Source organism: Metarhizium brunneum, chromosome 1, assembly GCF_013426205.1.
Source record: "Metarhizium brunneum chromosome 1, complete sequence".
In the NCBI taxonomy this organism is placed as follows: Eukaryota; Fungi; Ascomycota; class Sordariomycetes; order Hypocreales; family Clavicipitaceae; genus Metarhizium; species Metarhizium brunneum.
Window position 1 is genome coordinate 4645565 of NC_089422.1, and position 19513 is coordinate 4665077.

Sequence of the window (19513 nt, forward strand, 5' to 3'; positions counted from 1 at the left end):
TTTTGGGCCGTGTTCAACAGCGTACAAAAAGCGAGTATAAACCAAACATTGAAAAGGGGTATAGACCAAGGCATGAAATTAACCACGTGTAAAACACATTATAACTCGGAACGGCTTTGTAGTCTCCAACCTTGGCGCCTGACTATGAACATTTAACCGCACACCAAAAAAAGGGAAGAAAAAAAAAGAAGTTTCCTTACCGCGGAGAAGTTTGGGCTATGTTTCCAAGCCTGAAGGCATCCATGTCACTGGAATAGAAACCCTTTCTCACGGGCTTTGGAGGCCAAAATGCCGACGCGTATTGTACAAGGCTCGAATTAAGAAGCTAGGGTATCAACCACCAAGACAAGCCTCTCACCATCTTTTGGCTCCTACAACAGAAACGTGTACAGGCACCCATTCACGTGCCGGCTTCACGGTCGACGTGTCTGACCTCTTTCTCATTGTTCATCAGCTGCCCCCCCCCCGAGTCTGCGTTTCTTTTTTCCTTGGGCTAAGAAAACAAGAGACAGCGAGAGAGAGATCACCTCCCAGAGCCAGGCAGTGGCCGCGGCCCAACAATCTGCCTCCTCCCCGAACCAATGCCCTGGGCACCCCTGTTCTGGGAATCACCCCCCGTGTAGCCACTCCATTGTCCTACATCCCATCTGCCACCGATGCCGCCCCCGATGCCGTCTACGCCGCCTTCTGAACGGACAGCCTTGGCCGTCTCCTTCTGCGCGTCCTCCCACTCCTGCTGGCGCTGGCGCTCCATCTCCATCTCCCGCTCGAGGAGGGACTTGGACGCCCATCCGGCTGCCTTGGTCTGCGCCTGGCTCTGTACGCGGCGGTGGTCCTCGCCGTCTCGTTCCTCGGTGGCGCCTAGTTCACGGGAATACGTCTGGTGAGGTTTCGTCTGCGAGGGAGGGGTATTGGTCGCGAGGAAGCGGTCCGTTCGGTTTTGAGACGATGCAGAGGCGGGCGCAGCGTATTTCTTTGGGTCGGGGAGCGGCCGGCTGCTGCTGCTGATGGGGTTGGGGGACTGAGTAGACTGCGGTTTGGGTTTGGGTTTGGGTTTGGGAGTGACGTTGGGCTCGGGGAGAGGTCGGGGAGTTGTGGTGAGGGGAGGGGGGACTTCGACGTCGACGGATTCTTGGCGCTGCGGCTCGAGGGATGATTCTCGAGAGCCCTTCTGGTGTTCTGACCATTGGCTTTGCAGGTAGTCTCGCTCGTCGTCTTTTGTCCATGATTCGTAGCGGTTTTGTGAGCGCTGAGGTCCCACGGCAGACGGCGTGGACGGTGCGGTCGAGGTGCCGCGGTGCCGGCTCCTGGACCTGGCCTTGTTGGGGACGATTTCGCCGGCAGGCCTGCTGGTGCTGCGTGTTTGGCGCTCCCGTTCGTACTCTGCTTCGCGTTGGCGCGCCCGTTCCAGCTCCTCCTCGAGTTTCTGGCTGCGGTTGTTGTGGCGATCTGCCTCGGCCTGCTCGGCCTGGTACTGGCTCAGGAACTGACCCTGCAGTCTGGTGTCGCCGCGGCCTCGGGCTCGTTTCCGTTCTTCCTCCAGTTTCGCTTCGGCCTCTTGCTCCTCCTTGCGGCGCATCTCCTCTGTCAGCCTCCACTGCCGCTCCTGTTCCTCCCATCTGCGCTTCTCCTCTGCAGCCTTGCGGCGCTCCTCTTCGCGAAGCCTCTGCGTCTCTGCCTCCCACCTGCGTTCCTCTTCTCGTCGGGCCTCCTCCTCTTCGGTTTCCTGCTGCGCCCGTCTCTGGCGCTCCTCCTCTTCCTGTCTCTCGGCCTCCTCCCTTCGCTTGCGCTCCTTGTCGGCCAGGCTGGGCACGTGAGGGCCGGCACTCGTGATCTGACGCATGCCGCCAAACGAAATGCCCAGATTGCCCTGACTAGCACCGCCCATGTACCCGTACTGAGCGATATTCCACGCTGGCGCCGTGGAGCCCTCGTGTTCCCGCTTACTCCAGCTGCTAACAGGGCCGGGAGACGCGGGGTTTGTCATGGTCGGGCTCTTGGTCGGGCTGCGCCTGCCCGTGGGAGTCGTGTCGCCGCCGGCGGTCCGACGGGGGAGCACTGGCTTGGAGCCGTAAGCCGAGGACGAGTTGCTGGTGATGGAGGTGCCGCGGCCGCGGAGTCCCGTCGGTGACGCATATCCGGAGATCTGGGGGCTGATGACGCCGGCTGCCCTGGCTCTGGAACCTATCGGGTCCGGAAAACGGCCCGGGTGGGCGTCGTGCGCGGCTCTGCTGAAGGCGCCGAGACACTGAAGCACCTGCGCAGGGTCCTTTTGCTCGTACAGGTCGACGGTGAGAAAGGTGTCGTGCTGCTGCAGGTTGAGCGGCGGCGACTGGCAGGCGCGCAGGAAGTGGGATATGTTTTCCATCTGGACGAAGGGCATGGGAGACTTCTTGAACTTGGTACCAGGCGGGGGAGTTGCAAGGTTGACGAGCCTGAAGAGAATAACATGTCAGCAGCCGAAACTCTAGAGCACTCTGACCAGAAGGTCACGGGGTATGCTCCTACTTGCAGAGGGCAACGCCATCCTTCAAGCCCTCTAACAAGTCTTGGGACGGCAACTTCTCGCCAAGGGCCTCCTCTATCCATGAACGGGCCTCGTTGGCGGCCTCGGGAGTGTATTTATCAAGGCGCAACTTGCGCAGGTCCTTGTCCAGCGACGTGACCGACGCCATGGTGTTTTGGCGTGCGCGAAAAGAATTCGCGGCGCAGTGGTTCGTCTGGGGCGGGAGAGCGGACGTGGGAGAGTCGTGGAATGGCTCAAAACCTTGCTGAGGAAAGGGAGTCAGCTCATGTAATTTGAAAATCGAGGGTTGCGTCGAGTCTTTGACGATGGAGAAAGTTGGGGGAGGGAGGGCGTCAATGGTTACTTGGGCAAGTACATACATGTACATACTTTACATGCGCTTATGTACGCTTACGCTTACATGTACTGCGCAATGTCTGGTGTCGTCACCGAGGGGCCCGCAACCAAGGGATGCCAGGGGGGGCCACTGCGGCGCCTGTCAGTCCCGGTTGGAATGCTATTAGGTTACAGGGCCAATGAAGGGGGTACTTTGCTGCATAACAGACATTGAATGGCACCAGGGCATTCTGCGTATTCCCAGCCGGGCTCTGTCACAAGTTGTATGCCCAGCAACGAGCCAAACGTCGGAAGCAAAAACACCATCCGGATACAGTTAGTCTCACAATGACGCATAACCGCCGCTAATACGCTAATCCTGCTCCAGCTCCAGCTCCTACTCCTGCTCCTGCTCCTGCTCCGTCCTTGTCCGGGCCGCCGTGTGGCTGCACCTCCCATGTGGCGCAGCCTCAACCCCAAATTCCGACGTCAGCCAAAACCTCCCACCAACCCCAAGCCTGACCATGTAAGTTGAGGGCCTCGCGTATCCCACGCCATCCTTACACCATGTCGCCCAAGCAGATAGGCCCCATTGCCCAAGCATGGTATAAATGGAAAGCTCTGCGCCTGCCCTGGCGAAAGCGCTTCTTCATCGGTGAGTTAGCCCCATGCTGCGAGCCAAAGAAAAAAAAAAAAAAAACACCAAGCACAAGAGAAAGCCCACCCGTCTTGATCCTCCCCAGCTAAAAACATGGCCAACCACAACCGCAGGCTACGACCTACAGGGCAACACATACTGGGAATTCCGCCTCGCGAAACCATCGCCCGGCACCTCGCCGTCCGACTCCCGCTGGCGCCGCATCGTGCACTACCCCCGATCCACGCACTACTCGCAGGTCAAGGTGTCGCCCCTCTGGCACCAGTGGCTGCGGCACACGCGGCGCGATCCGCCGTCCCTGGAGGAACAGGCCGGCGACCTCGTGAGGCAGGAGAGGATGAAGCATCTGGCCGCCGAGGCCGACGCCAGGTGGGAGGCCAAGCCGCGCGTCATGGACGACGTCAGACCTGGCGCTGCTGCTGCTGCTGCTGTGCCGCAGGAACAAATACCACGGCCGGCCGAGACCCAGAGGGCCAAGGGAGAAGAAACGCCGGGGGAGCAGGAACAAAGCCCAGAACAAGACGCGGCGCGACAAAGGCGTGTGGAAGGCAAAGAGGATCCTTGGGCGAAAGCGAGGCCGCAAGGCCCAGGTGAAACTTGGCAACCGACGGCCTGGAATCCAGCCGCCGCCGCCGTCGCGAAGAAGAGATGAGGAGATTGACCATGAGAATCACGACATGTATTTTGATATCCTGGCTGATACTGGAGCCTGTGTATGAGTATGAATAGTGTACAGTCTGTATAACAAACGGGGTAGAGTGATGAATATGCATTGTACATACATCTGCATGCATCGTAAGTAACCCACGAGGGCAGCCTGATAAGAAACATGTGTAAAAAGGAACAAAAAACTCCAGACATGCCGTCATCGACAATACCAATGTCCCAACTTCCCAGCACTCGCTCTATGTGCGTTTTCAATTCCCTGTTCCTTCCAAAACGCCGGATATTATCCCATTCTTACAAAGTCATGAGCCTCGTGAATGCCCGAAATGCAAATTGCCCCCCCCCACATTGTTTGATAAGACATGCCATCGAAACCGCCACGCACAGATGGATATCCCCTGCCCTCACGTGCAACCACGTCTTCAATCAGACAAGTCAAGAGCTGTCTCCTTCAGCACCTGAACCAGCATTCGAATCCTCTCCCCCGACCGGGTCAGCACATCCTTGGCAGAAACATCGCTCGATTCAGCGTGGGCCTTCCCCGTACGTTTCTTCTTGGCCTTGGCTTCTCTCGCCCGTATCCCTCTCCCGCATGCGTCCCCGAAACTGTCCGTGTATTCAATCATATCGGATATCCAGAGTAGTTGGATCGCATTTTCAACCAGCAGCGAAAGTTTGGCGTTGTCTTCTAGGCTCACGGTGTTTGCTGCCATGGGCACGTAGCAGTATTCTAGCATGGGCAGGGTAAGTATGCCATTTGCGTCGCCTTCGGGGTCAACTTTTGCCGTACTCTTGCCACTCTGTGGCAGGAGCAGGCGAAATAGCTCCTGTATGAGAGGGACGTGGATTTCAGGCGGAAGCGGGTTCTCTCTTTGTGCGACATAGAGCGAGTAGAGTGGAAGGGGGAGCTTCTTTATCGCGAGCACATAGTCCTCATATAGATTGCCGAGCTCGCGCTGTTTGCGGAGAGCAGCCGTAGCAGCGGACAGCATCTTGAAGAACCTCAGGCGAATGCTGATCGACTCGACCAAACCGGGACTCAGAACCCCCATTGTGTCGCTATTCCTTCCATCTCGGGGCTTCTGCGGGGTGGGTGGTTCCGAGACGCCCGACGAAATGGAGTCGTCGTCGAAATAGTCTCCAAACTTGCCATTCTCCAGGTCAAGAACTTGTTCCCTCTTCCTCTTCCTGGTCGCCTTCTTTGGGCCACGCGGTTCCTTCTCAAACACCTCGGGGAAGCTAGACGACGACAACTTCCCGCCGTCGGCAAAAAGAGCCTTGATGATGCGCTTCAAGGCCACGTGCCCGTCCATGCTCTGCTCCATGTACATTGCCATCATCGACTCACTCCGTGCAGTAAGAGGGGCAGCGCCCTCTCCTCCATTCGCTTCGTGGTTCGCCTCGTCCTGTCGCTGTCTCTCGGCCCAGTCTGTTTCGAGAACATCCAGCATGAATTCGAGCCAAACTCGCCAGTAACGCCACCTTTGCGGATACAGTATACTCGTGTTAAAAGCCCAGCCGACCGTGGCCCAGAGATCTTGGCCCCGAGACCACAAACTGCCTTCATTCGCCATGCGCCCCTGTAGGCGGTCGTGATCGCGATCCGAGTCTCCATCAGACATGTCGCTGTCGGCGTTGGGACTAGTGAAGCCTGATCGGCGCGTCCATCGTGGTGATGCGTGGAACTGGAAGGCGGAGCGAAACCCCGCGTTGACAGGGCCAACGACCGTCAGCAGGTTGCGAAGGTAGTCGAGTGCCAGGGCAGCCACGTCTCGGTATTCTGACTTCTCGGCGCGTGTTGTATGAATAGGGTGGATTATGAGGGTGTTGAGCAATGCCAGATGGCTCGGTGGCGGTACAGGGACTGTTTTGGGAGAAGATGATCTTCTAGATGTGCCTGAGCCGAGCGTGCTATTCAGCAGATTAATCGCACAAGTATCTACTCATATCAGCATGTATCCCGGCGGGAAGGGAGGAGTGAACGAGGAGGCAGCGCCAGGCTAGGTCTTTACGTACAAAGCTGCTCTTCTAAAAATATATGGCAATGACCCTTCAACTCCCGCGGGAGCTGGCGAGCATCACGATATGGACAGGGCAGGGTCTGTGTGGGGCTGCTCGCAGTGGTAGATTCTTCAATCTCTGAATCGTTCGCCGTGTAGAACGACAATGGAGACGAGCTTGCGCTTTCAAGCGACCTCGTCGCCATCGTAGCCTCGTTGTTGAGCACGCCAAGGCGGCTGAAGGGTGTTTGGCGGACGAAGTCTGGTGGTGGTGTGGTCGCGGCGATAATAAATTTACTCGACGCGCTGGATGCGTACCTAGGAGGCGCGACATGGAAGGATTCAAGTGGGGAGGGCTGACTGGGCTTGACGACTTAGCAGAAGTGAACGGGACTCAGACAGTGGGAGCCCACACCGTGTGCTGTCACTTGTCACTACCCGTGCCCGTCTGTATCCGCTTGCCGTCGCGTGCCGCTTTCCGCCCCCCCCTCTAACATTCATCCATTGTTATACCGCACAAGCACAACGGCCTACCTCCTCCCAGTACGGTTGTACGTTCATAAAGTCAGAACCTAGGTGCTCCGTAGTGGCACCATTAGACATACTCCGTACAGCTCGCTTGACTCTGCATTAGCAACATTGAAGCCTTGTTAATCACGCTTTGAGCCTTTTTGTCAAGAGTTGCACCTACTCCATGCAGGCATGCATACATGCATTCATTTTATGCGTGCACACGCCAGTCACCATTACATCTCCCGCGCGGGGCCCTTTTCCCCTATATTTTCCTTCCATCTTCACCCAGATCCTGAATCTCTAAGCAAGCCTGATGCAACACTTACGCCTGGCCAATACCCCATCATGGTCTCATGAACAGAATGCTGTTATACAAATTTACTCGTCAACGCTATGCTTGATACCTGCCAGGTAGCCATGCGTTAAAGCATGAACATGTACTTTCTCCGGTATATGCTCTCACCTGTCGTCAGGACCGAATGCTGAATCTCCGCGGCGCCTGCCCTAGTCACAATCAGAACCAAATATGAACAGACAAGTCATCAACCTAGGCACCGCCAATCAGCCTTATCACGGTCTTTGTCCAAGGGCTGAAGCCAATAACTCCGGTCTATGCTCATGGTGCAACAATGCACACAATCCAGTAGGGTATAACCTTGCACGCTGCTCTACCTGTATCAAAAAGAAAAAAATAATGAACAAAAGAAGAAAAGGCGGCAGCTACTTCACTTCAGTCGTCGGCGCTGTTTTGGTATCTTGGTTCCCCTTTTCTCTGCCTCCCTCTTCGCACTCGGTTATCCCTTCGTCTTCCTGCGCCGGTTGCTGCTTGGCCAGTATTTTCTCAAGAATATGAGATGCCTCTGCAGAGTACTTGCACTTGAGGCGAATCTTCTCGCCATACTTGTAAAACAAGAAGGGGAACGGCATGCAGGCGAGAGCCAAAAATGCCGGGATCGAACTAGCCCAGTGAACACCTAGATGCTCGTACATCTTTCCTGTGAACAGCGGGAAAATACACCCAAACAGTGATCGAAGCACAGCACTGGCGGCCAGAACGGAGGCTGCGTATATGACATCTGGTGGTTTATGCGTTAGCACGTGCATTCCTTTCTACCGATCCCCTTTCCAAGCCCAAGAGACTTACATGAATCAATCAGATAATTGAGAAGTGACAAGAAAACAAGAACCAGGCCGGCAGCGAAAATCGATGACCCGATAATGGGTACAACCCAGTGAACATTGGTACCGTTGGTCCATGAAAACCAGAAAAGACCAACCGGGAGAAGGACACTCCCGGCTACAGCTGGGGGAAGTCGCGCTTCCGGAGGTGCGACGCCGCCATGTTTTGCAGCCGTGCGCGCATATCGTCCATTGTCCAATATCGAGCCGGTGGCCGAAGCAATCATGCCAATTGCAATACCCACAAAGGAAAGCCCTCCAACGCCAGGTTTCCAACCCCAGCCTTGGGGATAAGGAGATTGGAAGACAATCGGGAAGGCGGCGAAGCAAAGGTACAGCGTACCGTAAATGATGGCCATGTAAATACTGGTGAGGAATACAATAGGCTCCTTGAACAAGAGGACCCAAGGTCTAGAGAGGTTGACCTTGATTTGGCCAAACAGAGTTTTGCGAGGCATCGCCGCATCGACCTTGGATATATACACTTTGCCAGTCCGTTTTGATAACTCCTCGGCTCGCTTACGCAACAATACTGGGGAGTAAGTCTCAGGGGCAACGAGTGACTGGATAATCCAGAGTGTGCCTGTAAAAATAGCTGTGAGGCCCTCCACCCATCTCCAGCCTTCGGCTTCGGCCAGAAATCCGCCAGCAATGGGGCCTATGAATACATTAGTCCTTTTTCCATGGCATGACTGTGTTTCTTTCGGTGACGTTGATGTCCCCGCCGCAATAAAATGTTCTGCACCAGCAGTGGCAAGCAGTGGAAAGGCCAGCAACAACAACATACCTAAGGCCGGACCGAGAAAGGGAGCAATTGCAAAGATACTGGTGGCGATTCCTCGTTCTTTGGCTGTGAACAGGTCTGCAATGATGCCGCCAGAGTTGGTCAGCGGCGAAGATCCCCATGCGCCAGCCATGAAGCGCAACACAATGAGGGCTATCATGTTTGGTGCGCCAGCGGCAGCCGCATTGAAAGCTGTAAGGGCCATGTACGTCAGGAAAAAGAGCTTCTGTCGGCCATAAAGCTCAGAAAACGGAGCCCAGAACAGAGGCCCAATGGCAAACCCGAGGACGAACATGGACACTCCTAGAATGGTGACCTCTGTCGAGGCGTGAAATTCTTCATTGATGGAGCGAACGCTGCCCGAGTATGCGGAGCTGGTAAACGAAACCGCCAGAGTCGATATCGCTGCAACGATCATGACTGTCCACTTGAAGGGGCTAGAGAATGTCATTGGATTTCTCGGGTCGACGGGCAAGAAATCAACGAGATACGGCGACTCATGTGTACCCTGGCCAGGATACTTGTGGTTGAGAACGGCGTCATCAACACCAGCTTGGTCGACCAAAACACTCCAATGAGAATGTTTTCGTGACCTTTGTGCCTGCTGCGCTTCTACATCCCGGTCAGCGGCCGTTGCTGACGACGAGGATGATGAATCTGCCGCCATAGCTTGTGGCTATGTTGGCGAGGCTACGCGTTAACCCAGGCGTTTGTGTATCTCAGGATTCCGTGATCGCGGTGGATTTTTGTGCAAGGCCAAGACCCGTAAGGAATAAGGGATGGGCCCCCTTGGGCGTCGGTTGAGAATGAATCACAGTGAGCACACCACGCCCAAGTCGTCGTCGTACCCGCCCAGGTTGGTGATGGTCAGCCAAGACCCCTTCGTGATGTCTCGCCGAGAGTCTCGAGATTTGGTCGGCAGACGGTATTATGCAGATGGCGACCAGGATGGCAAGTCTTCACAGTCGTAAATTGGACAGCACCAAAGAAAAAAGGGCTGAAGAGAGAGGGAAGGGGGGGGGGGCTTGTCGTTGGATGGGCGAGGGGAAGCGGGTGTCGTCGGATGGTGCTACAACAATTGCTTTGTTGGTTGCAACCCGAACTCCAGGCATGAACTCGGTAGCAGCCAAGTGATTCAACCGAATCGGCCGAGATTGGTTTCACGACCTAAGGCAGAGCGGGTTGGGCAGATGGAAAGGTGGGATAGAATATCACCCTGTCTTCTCGGGGCCTTGCCTAGCGGGAAACAGGGCCTTGTTGACTGTTGTGTAAGAATGAGGTAGTATTCTGGCGTTCAGAATCCGGGACAGTTCCACTATCTCAGCAAGTAGTAACTGCAGTGGGTTCAAAGACGGACATGTTGGTTGGAAATGACGGTGCCGTGGCCCGAGGGCGATGTTGGGTTGTGGTGGTGGTAGTTGTGCTGTGGCAGTCGAGTGGTGATGATGCCACAATGTCGCCAGGATGGTCCGCCAAGCACCTATCTGGGCACGAAGCAAAGAGCAAGCGTGTTTGCGAGCCGAGCCAGACACCAAGTCGTCGAGGGCATCGGAGAGAAGAAAGTCAGAGAGTCAGAAGTTGGGCAATGGAGCCATGCAAGACTTGAGCACTGCCAGCGTCGTACCATGTCGACAGGCAGTTGCAATGGGACGGACATTGGAGTGCCGAAGCAGTACACGTACTCCGTATTACTCCGTACTTTACATGCCAGGCTGGCCCAGGCATTTCTGCACTGCATGTCAAGTACTCCGTACTCCATACACAACACATCGAGACATCAAAATCCCAAATGGCCAATTGTGGAGAGGCTTGGGGGCTTGTCCGATTCGGTCCACTGGGCCCAGCCAGGTCAGAATGGCGGTGCGTTCAATTGGCTCCGCTCCCTCGCGTCTGCTGAAGGGGGCAAGTCCTGGGAGCACTGGGCAAGGGAAGGGAACTGGGCAAGAACGGCCACGGCCCCTCAAATCTGGTTCATCTCACAACGCAAAGCAGCCAATTGCTCTCAACACTGGCGCGCAGACATGGCTTTTCCAAGAGCCCGTGCTGCCTGAACCCTGGCAGGGATGGTTGTACATACATCCATTGTACGACGCTGCGAAAACCCCCGACTGGGCGACGGAAGGACATCCGCAGCAACGGCGCCAATTTCGGCCTTTGCTTGCTCTCCAAGGCGCGCGAGCGGCCGCATTCCTGCCACCCGCATCTGCGGCCGCAAGCCAACCGCCGACATGCCCGCCCTGGACCCAGCAGCCCAGCAGGGGTCTGGTCCGCACGCCGCCCGCTCAACTCAATCTTGTCGCTGGTTGTTTAGGCGAACGCCAGCGACAGCCTGGCCAGTGGCCAACATCCGGCCGAGAAGCGGCTTACATACCTACCTAGGTACCTAGGTAGGTACTCAAGTACTCCCTACGGAGTACTTCGTAGTGCAGCAGTAAACGCCGTCGTTGGTCGACCATCTCACCTGTCTTGTCTTGTCTTGTCTCGTCGGCTCCGATTATTTTTGCAATACTACTATACAATTAATTTGTTACCCCCTCAAATCCGGGATGCCATCTACAGATATGCTTCTCCCTTATAATGTATGACGCAGTATTCCGGTTCTCTGGTTTGGGACAATACGACCAGGCGGCCCTACCCGATGCAGTGCTTGCACGAGCATCTGCATAGGTCGAATAAAATAAAAAACCTAAAGAAAAGCCATCTATTTGAGCTACTTGGGTATCTGCATCAAACATACATGCGCGGTTTCCATGTCTAATCTCCGAGGCCCTCCCATCCACTCTCTTCCGCGTCGCTGTCATCACTTGCACTTGTACTTCCATCATCATCATCGTGACTTTCGTTGCTGTTGGTCATGCTGACATTGTCGCCGGCCTTGTCATCTCGGCCGACAAGAGAAACTGCAGTACCCGTGGACTTTAACACGGGCATCCCAAGCATATCTCGCACTATGGCACCGCGTTCATCTCGCATGTACGGGCCATCGCCGTCTCCGTCTTCGCTGGCGTTGGCGTGGTCGCGAACAAATCCCGCCACAAAGAAGCCCATGATCCCGTGGCCATCGTCCTTATAGCATCGGATACACCCCTGGGCCACTTCCTCATCTCCATTACACGCTTCGGTGCTGCCCCTTACTGGCCAATCCTTCATCCCTGTGACTTGGTCCTTTCTCCTCAAGATGCGCCATCCTCGCTCTTTTGCAACATCCGAGTTCAATGCTGCCATGACGACGTGTTCGTTCTCTTGAGAGTGAATCGAGCACGTAGAATAAGTCACTTTCCTGGCAGACGGGAACCGGAATGCGTGTAGCAAAATAGTCAGTTGAAACCCAGCCAATGCGTTTAATCGTGCAGCCAGATCCTTTTCCGATTCAACGACAATCTCGTTTCCATCATCGTCGCGGATGACCGTTTGGTCAGAGTTCCGAATTTCCTCATATTTCCTTTTCCGCTTATTGGTCGACTCCGACTTGGACTCGCGCTGCGGATTCTGTTGCGGAGGGTCAGGTAGATGAAGTTCTGGCATTGAATCTCTGCCAACAATCCCACTTCCAGAACAACTTGGATCCAGGAGCAAGGCACCGACGTTCCTAAATCTCTCCGACTCTGGGTCGACCTGCAAGAAATCTTGTCCGAGTGCAATGCGCGTCATTTTATTTGATCCCGCAATTTTGACCATCTTTTCCAACGTTTTTGCTCTTCTAGAGTCCTTTTCAAACGCAAAAATGGTTTGTGGCTCTGACTCAAATTCGGGTTCATGGCTGCGAATGATGCCCGCGAGGTGCGTGGTCTTGTTGCCTGGCGCAGCGCAAGCATCTATCACATCACCATCTTCGGACCTAGGGTCTAGGAGGTAAGCTGGAAAGCATGACGCCTTGTCTTGTAGAATGATTTTGCCAGAGTTGTACGCCTCCGTCTTGCTCAAGTCGCAACCAGGGGTGATGGCCACTAGATTAGGGACATGAGGGTCGATGAGTATATGCTTCCCTTCCTTCGCAACCACATCTTGTATAGTGCCAGCCCTTGCATAGCCTCTAAAAGTAGTCTCCAGTTGCTCTTCAAGAGTACTCTTGATGGCGTTAATGCGCACCCAGCGGGGATGGGCTGCCTCTTCACCGGCCGCAGCTTTGTCAACCTCAGCCTTCAATAGCTCTAGCGATGACGCCTTGCGTCGCAACCTGGCCCGAGTAAATTCAGAGTTGAGACGGCCCTTGTGCCTCTCAACGCTAGACCTAAGGCCATGGCTCTGTGGCAGCGTAATACCACCCTTGGCAAGCAACAAGTCGTGGACCAAGAGCAAAGCCAGAGTCGGCGTGAGCTGTACCTACAGGTTAGCCGGTCTTTCCTGCTCAATGATACAAAACAAAACCCAACGAGGCATACTCACCTTGCGCTCTATTTTGAGTATATCAGCTCCTTCTATGACTTCCTTCAGGATGGCGCTCCATTTACAGGACTCAAACACCAGGGCGTAGAGTTGCTTCGGCGTGGATTTAATGCCCTTCCTTTGATAGACACGGGATTTTAAGCTCCCTCCCTCCTGCGAGGATGTTGACAAGATATCAGAAGCCTCATGATACAGAGACATTTTTGAAACGCCACTGATGACAAAAACTTAATTGTAAGCTGAAAGGCCATGCATGGTTTTGCGGACGGCATCAAGTTTTCGCAGAGATGGCAAGTGCGTCTGTCCTGGACTCCTGGGGCCGTGAAGGAGGGAAGATTTTATTAGCCGAAGTTCTCCCGACTTACACGATTACCCCCAACACTTCATAACTACTAGGTACATGCTTAACATATCAGAGTGTGGATGAGAAATGTGTAGCCATTAAGTGGTTTTCAGTGCTCATAGTCTAGGAATCAGTTCATTTCTGCCATTATATATGCCCTGATTCGAGCGAGGTCTAGGTCAGATGTGTTGAGAGAGCAGTCGCAAAAGCGTTGCGGTCAATCACTTGAACAGAGGGCGAATTTAATGCCCAAAAAAAGTGCGCCAGAGTGCGCCTAAAATTTTTCTACTAGTCTGTCCCTAAATGACAAAATATACCATGGTGTATGCCAAATCTGGAGAAAATGCCTCCGATGGCCAACCCTCCAACTCTGCCGTCAGCCAAGAAAAAGGCCGACGCAGGCTTATTGAAAGAAGAATAGAATCCAAACAAGTTCCCAAAATACAGTGACGGGAATCGAAGCATCCAAAAAAAATAACAAAGTCCGGGCAACTGTCCAAAGTTCCAAAACAATATGTCCATGAAATATCCCCACAAGTACCACCACCACTGATCCTGCAAACGCCCGAGGCAGTGGCCAGAATCAAAGTAGCTGGCAATCACACACTCAAAAGAGAAGACCTAATAGTGCGGGCTTCGGTGTCGTTGAAGGTGCTCGTGAGCATGCCTCCGGCTTTTGACATCCTTCAAGCTGGCCTCGCCATCCTTGCTGAAGACGGTGAGTGCCCAACCTCCTCCACATGTATCTGATTTATCGTCTTCACAAGCGATATTGCACGCTGAATCATCAAGCTTCTCAGATCTAACAAGTTCATTGCCACAATAGCACTGGCCCCCGTATTCAGTACCAGCAAGATTATAGCCCTTGGCCTTGCAGTGAGCCACACACTTGGCGTTGCTAATGGCGCCCAAGTTGGGACGGACATCGTCTTTGAGAACACGATCTCTAGAGTCCTTGAAGCAACCGGCATATTTGAAATCTCCGGCAGTGCGAGTTGAATTTGAAACGGGGCGATCGGTGGCTCCTGGCAATTGTGCCGTTACAGTAATCGTCTCGTAGACAGTATGAATCTTTGGGGTGCACGCAGATGGTTGAGACGGCAGCGTAGGCTTAGAACTGCCCGCCTCTGAGGTAGGCTGCGTCTTGGTGGTTGCGTTATCAGGATTCTTGGTCGAGGTTGGCTTGTTGTCTGATGTGGGCGCGGCGCTGGAGACCTTGCTGGTATTGTCTCCTCCAGTAGGCTTAGAGTTGGTTGGCTGAGTAGGTTGAGAGTTGGTTGGCTGAGCAGGCTGAGAGTTGGTTGGCTGAGCAGGCTGGGAGTTGGTTGGCTTGGCAGTGCTGGTATTGTCGCCTCCAGCTTTGTTAGTGCTCGATGGCTTAGCAGTGTTATCTCCTCCAGTAGACTGAGACTGCGAGGGTTTGGGCTCATTACCACCTCCTTCGGTTCCATTTCCACCATAGGACCAACCAGTAATGGGATTATCTCCGGGGAGAGCATCCAGAACACCGTCAACGGTTTCATCAACTTGCGATTTGATAGTGCAGTCATCCTTGTTCAGGCCATTGAGACCGGGGCACTTGTCCATGCCCTGGCTGCCCGCATTACAAGTGTCAATAATGTGTTGAAGGAGCTTTTCATCCCAGGCAGCCATGAAGTCTGCATGGTTGCTGTAGCCCGTAGCATCTCCGTTAGAAAGAACAAAAGGCTGCTGACCCTTTCCTTGTTCCCAGCGGTCTTTGAAAAGCGGAGTGTTCCAGTAAACTTCTAAGAAGAGGTGAGGAACGTGAATCCATCCCTTGGGGCAGTCTTGTTTCCCCTTTCCATCATCAGTGGGGAAGGCCATGTTTTCTTTGTAATTGGTCAAGCCCGCAGCAGGGTTGTAGCAAGAGGGGAAGTGAACATCTGCTCTCAAAGGTGACGCATACCCATCACAGTTCACGTCAGGAAAACCAACACCCTCTCCCTTATTGTTGGGGTCCTGGATACCCGCCGCGAGACCGTTGGAGCCCGCAGGCCATGAAGGAGAGTCAAAGTTGGAACGAGGACAGGTCCATTTGATGGGGTTAACGGTGCCTTTGGATGGATCGAGGTTAGAAGTTGCTCCGTCTTTGGGCGGTGTTCGAATCGTCTGATCTCCGCTCATAATCGACAGTCCAACTGGGAACGCCTTTATATCATCATTGGTCGGCTCGAAGCTAGAATCAGTAGACAGTTAATTGGTGTCGCCTACGGTGGGATGGAGGAAGCACAAATGCATACAAGTAATAAGCGTTGGCGTAAAACAGTTCGACATCTTCAAGCTTGCCAGTCTTTGGATCTTTGAAATAAAGAGACGGGACCCAGTAGTTACTGTTGTCACCCTTGATCATGGCAGTAGTGCATTTGGAGTCCATAAGATCTTTGCCGGTCGAACCGAGGCCGAAGTTGCTGCCACCGAAAATGGAGTGGACATGAGTAGAGACTTGCCCTGGGCTGACAATAGGGTCCATTCGACCTTTGGTGAGCTGCTTGTTCGTAAAGCGAAGAACAGCGAAGGTTCGTTCGTTCTTGGCCGAAAACCCGGTACCGACAAGAGCCGCTACTGCGGCTATTGCGTAAAGCTTCATGATGATGTTGTCGGTGTAGTCGTGACAGATAATATATTGAAAGGGACACAAATTCAAAAAGGCAAGTCTAGTTGTCTGGGATTGCAGCGTCAAGGGATGTGTGCGAGCGTTGTTTGCTTTACGGTGTTGCCAGAGCACCAGAAAGAGCGTGAACTGAGATATCAAGTGCGCGAGTGACCTGAACTCGCAGCGTAGAAAGGAATGAAACAAACAGAACTAAGCTGTTTGGGCTGTGAATAAGGAGAGGACGTGCTCGGCAGCTCGTACAAAGACTGAAGCAAACGATGAAGAGAGAGCAAAAACCAGGAGGGTAATCTATGTATAGATAAAGAGAAAGAGGGCTGAATCGAGATGTGGCAGAGTCCACCAAGTTTCGGTGTCAAGTGAGAAATGGCAGGTAGAACGGCAGTGGATGCCCCTGGAAAGAAGGACTTTATGCCAACAACTCTCACAGCCAACACCAGAAAAGCGTCCATCTGCAAGGCGTCGGCGGTGAACACAATGGAATGAACCCTGGGCGTCCATTGTCTGCCCCGTGTGGGTGGAGTTTCGGTGCTGCCAATAAACTGATCATCTTGGTCAGGACCGCGCCTCTTTTGGATCCAGGGTTTCTCGTCAAGACCCTCGACCTTCAAGGGCCAAGCAGTCTTCGTTCTCGTTTTTTTTGACGCCAACACCTGCGTCGACAGGGTGCTCTTAGTCTGCATGACCATGTCCGTACCTGCATGCGCTTGGGACAAGCCGTACTCCGTACAGAACCGTGACCGCCAACGATTGGATAACTGAGGGGCTGGCTGTGACCATCCGACTTGGCCACCTGGCGCCGGGGCCAGGTTTGGTGACGTTGTGCAATGATAACGTGAGTGTTGACGATGAAGATGCGTCAAGCAGGCAATGCGCTTCTCCATATTACGGAATACTACTCCGTACTCTGTAGCATGGATATCATCACTGTGCCATCCCATGCCTTGGTAGTGATTCCCATGTCAACAGCCTGCTGGACGCAGGTCGAGTCAAATCGCAGATTCGCCCACCCACGCATGATAAACAAAGCATAAGTGATTTAATTAACCCCGCACAGAGACGGTGCGATGAACAGTAGGTAGCGAACGGATTTGCCCAGGGAGGCTGCCAGCAGAGCAAACAAACAATGCAGTGGGGGGGCCGTTGTAACTTGTGACCGGCCTGGACTCTGAACGGAGCCCTGGTTAACTTTTCAAGGTCAGTTTAGCTTTTTTTAAACATCCGATGATAGAGGCGCCCAAAGGACTGGTTACGTACACGTCAACGGTACGAGTTATTATCCACTCAACCGAGTATGTATTAGGTAGGTGGGATACTCCGTACGCGCGTGGTCGGTACAGTAGTCGGTACGCCGAATTTGACGGGGATGCAGGTGGCGTTTTTTATTTCAATGATTATGTACTCCGTATTCCGTATGCCGCGAGATAAACGCCCGAAAAAAAAACGTCCGAAATGAGACGAACGCCGAATCCATGTGGAAATCGTCAGGCAAACATTCAAGAACCAAACTGTTCTCGCCGGGGCTCCCAGGAGGTGGCGAAAGATCCCTCAGCCCCTCTCTCTCCTTGCCTGGCAGATTCATCCAAGCAGAGTTTGGGTAACCGCTGACCACGATATTGGCTCCTGCCAAGATTAGGTCCGCCGCCTAAGCATGCTGAAACACGCTAGCGCAGGAGAGGGTCAACGCCACCCGATTGGCCGTCTTGATGGGGACATGAGATTCGACAGCCAGCCAACGTGGGAGCTGAGCCAAGCGCCACAACGGCAGCGGCGTTCACGGTGTCGATGGACTTGAACGTCGCCCTTGGTGAGTGTTGCGCTGGTCTCGAAGATTCGGACAGCTCGACTTTGTTTTTCTTCTAATAACTACCTGTTGGTTTTATGCTACATGTCACACGACCTGAGCACGGGACTTCAATCTCGGGTTTCGGTGCCGCGGTTGTGTACTCCGTATACTCAACTGGGATGCGGCATGCTGGTTGCACGATGCCCTCACCCTTGGGCTCGATGCCGACCCAACGTCAGGGGAAACAGAAATATGCCCATGGATAAGATGACTTGCATCAAGGAAGCAACCATACTGGGTGTCCTACTTCGCGTCTCACCCATCTTACACTCGGTCATCGGCAAAGGACAGCTGCAGTATTGTTTCGCATGGGATCGCGTTTCTTGTTGCGCCTCAGCGCCTCCAGCGGCCGTCTGACTCTCAACCAACCATGCGAGCAGTTCGGGCGGCTCGAGTGTCGACTACTAATTAATCATGGCTGCCCTGGGTTGTAACTGCACAGCATGGGTCAACCAGCAGACATACAATAATCCCGCATCATGTTCCATGTTTGTGACGCTGCTCCTGCTGATTTTTCCTGTCGGGCGCTCCAACAAACACCAGACTCTGGATGAGTGTGTCGTGAAAGATTGTAATCATCCTTCCCTCCTTCCCCATGAAAGGAGGCCGTGGAGCATTGTCGCTCCCCTCTACATAATTTTATTTTTGTGTATGCGTGTACAATAGGTTTATTTTAGAAGGCGGTACGGAGTAATGCATGGTACTTAAGTACGTATGTAATGTTGCATCCTCGATGTTGATCTCCCAACCGTCTTCACTACAAAGAATCGAATCGGACTGTGCTCGTTTCAGCACCATGTTCCCATTGCTCCTTGATCTACAGGCAATAATAATTCATGTTTGTGGTTGGGTCAAAGAAAATCCCGTCAATCAAATGACCCTGACAAGGTGCTATTTGCGGAACAATGAGCTATTGTCTTCACATTTCACATCTCACCTCTCCAGGGTAGGACAGTCGTTGCCGTAATAAGACGTTTGCCCTCGGCATGGCTGCCCACGGAATCGATATTTGAAATAAGCGCGAATCTTGCGGAATAATGATAGGTCTTGACAAACTACGGGATGCCTGATTGGTCAAGGAAAAGACAGAGAAATCATGTGGTTCTGTATCACCTCATGACTGAAGTTCAAGGCATGCCGCCTTCATCGTGTCCCGACGAGCCCCCCTTTCGACCCGGACACCAGTTGTCGCAGAAGTGCGTTTGGCCAAGAGAAGAAGGAAAAAACAAGAGTAAGTGTCTTATGAGCTGACATCAGCTACTTCTCGCGTGGTAAACTTGGTCCCATAGTGGTACGATATAGAGTGGAACACCAGGCATAGCTCTCATGCGCATCATCAGCCTTTCCGTCTTTGGACGGAGGGCATCAACCCAATAAGTTTCGGCCCGAAGATGGCTAATGTCATGCTCACAATCAAAGCTGAAGCCTCGATGTGGCTGCTGAGAATACTAAGAAACAAGGCGTACAATACAGTTGAGTTCATCCATAAAGCATGAGCCAGGCAGGGTGCCTGCGGAAAACATTGAGCAACATAAACTAAACAACAGCCATTCAATCTCCTCCGCTAAAACAGGCCCAATTTGAACGACATATACATTTTCCTGGCCCATTCACACTCTTATCCCAAATATCGCTCGGCTCATTCCTACAACGTGTAGCCGCTG

General features: G+C 53.5%; 6 protein-coding genes across 6 annotated transcripts; 1 reads left to right on the forward strand and 5 right to left on the reverse strand.

The window, feature by feature from the left end:
- Positions 1–523: 523 nt before the first annotated feature.
- On the reverse strand, positions 524–2675 carry SCP1 (Transgelin; the record flags this gene model as incomplete). Its single annotated transcript, XM_014693648.1, has 2 exons — positions 524–2435; positions 2509–2675. 2 exons carry the CDS (start codon positions 2673–2675, stop codon positions 524–526), a joined length of 2079 nt encoding a protein of 692 aa, XP_014549134.1.
- A 734-nt stretch (positions 2676–3409) lies between these two features.
- N7BML (NADH-ubiquinone oxidoreductase assembly factor) lies at positions 3410–4152 on the forward strand (the record flags this gene model as incomplete). The annotated part of the gene is made up of 2 exons (XM_014693647.1): positions 3410–3497; positions 3614–4152. The coding sequence occupies 2 exons, from the start codon at positions 3410–3412 to the stop codon at positions 4150–4152; spliced, it is 627 nt and encodes a 208-aa protein (XP_014549133.1).
- Positions 4153–4588: 436 nt separating this feature from the next.
- On the reverse strand, positions 4589–6372 carry G6M90_00g013900 (uncharacterized protein; the record flags this gene model as incomplete). Its single annotated transcript, XM_014693646.1, has 2 exons — positions 4589–6105; positions 6183–6372. 2 exons carry the CDS (start codon positions 6370–6372, stop codon positions 4589–4591), a joined length of 1707 nt encoding a protein of 568 aa, XP_014549132.1.
- A 1027-nt stretch (positions 6373–7399) lies between these two features.
- Positions 7400–9309, reverse strand: mdrA_0 (Major facilitator superfamily multidrug transporter; the record flags this gene model as incomplete). The annotated part of the gene is made up of 3 exons (XM_014693645.1): positions 7400–7755; positions 7824–8516; positions 8646–9309. The coding sequence occupies 3 exons, from the start codon at positions 9307–9309 to the stop codon at positions 7400–7402; spliced, it is 1713 nt and encodes a 570-aa protein (XP_014549131.1).
- Positions 9310–11396: 2087 nt separating this feature from the next.
- Positions 11397–13229, reverse strand: rcm1 (25S rRNA (cytosine-C(5))-methyltransferase; the record flags this gene model as incomplete). The annotated part of the gene is made up of 2 exons (XM_014693644.1): positions 11397–12959; positions 13029–13229. The coding sequence occupies 2 exons, from the start codon at positions 13227–13229 to the stop codon at positions 11397–11399; spliced, it is 1764 nt and encodes a 587-aa protein (XP_014549130.1).
- Positions 13230–13992: 763 nt separating this feature from the next.
- Positions 13993–15979, reverse strand: oxt (Xylosyltransferase oxt; the record flags this gene model as incomplete). Its single annotated transcript, XM_014693643.1, has 2 exons — positions 13993–15568; positions 15633–15979. The coding sequence occupies 2 exons, from the start codon at positions 15977–15979 to the stop codon at positions 13993–13995; spliced, it is 1923 nt and encodes a 640-aa protein (XP_014549129.1).
- Positions 15980–19513: the final 3534 nt, after the last annotated feature.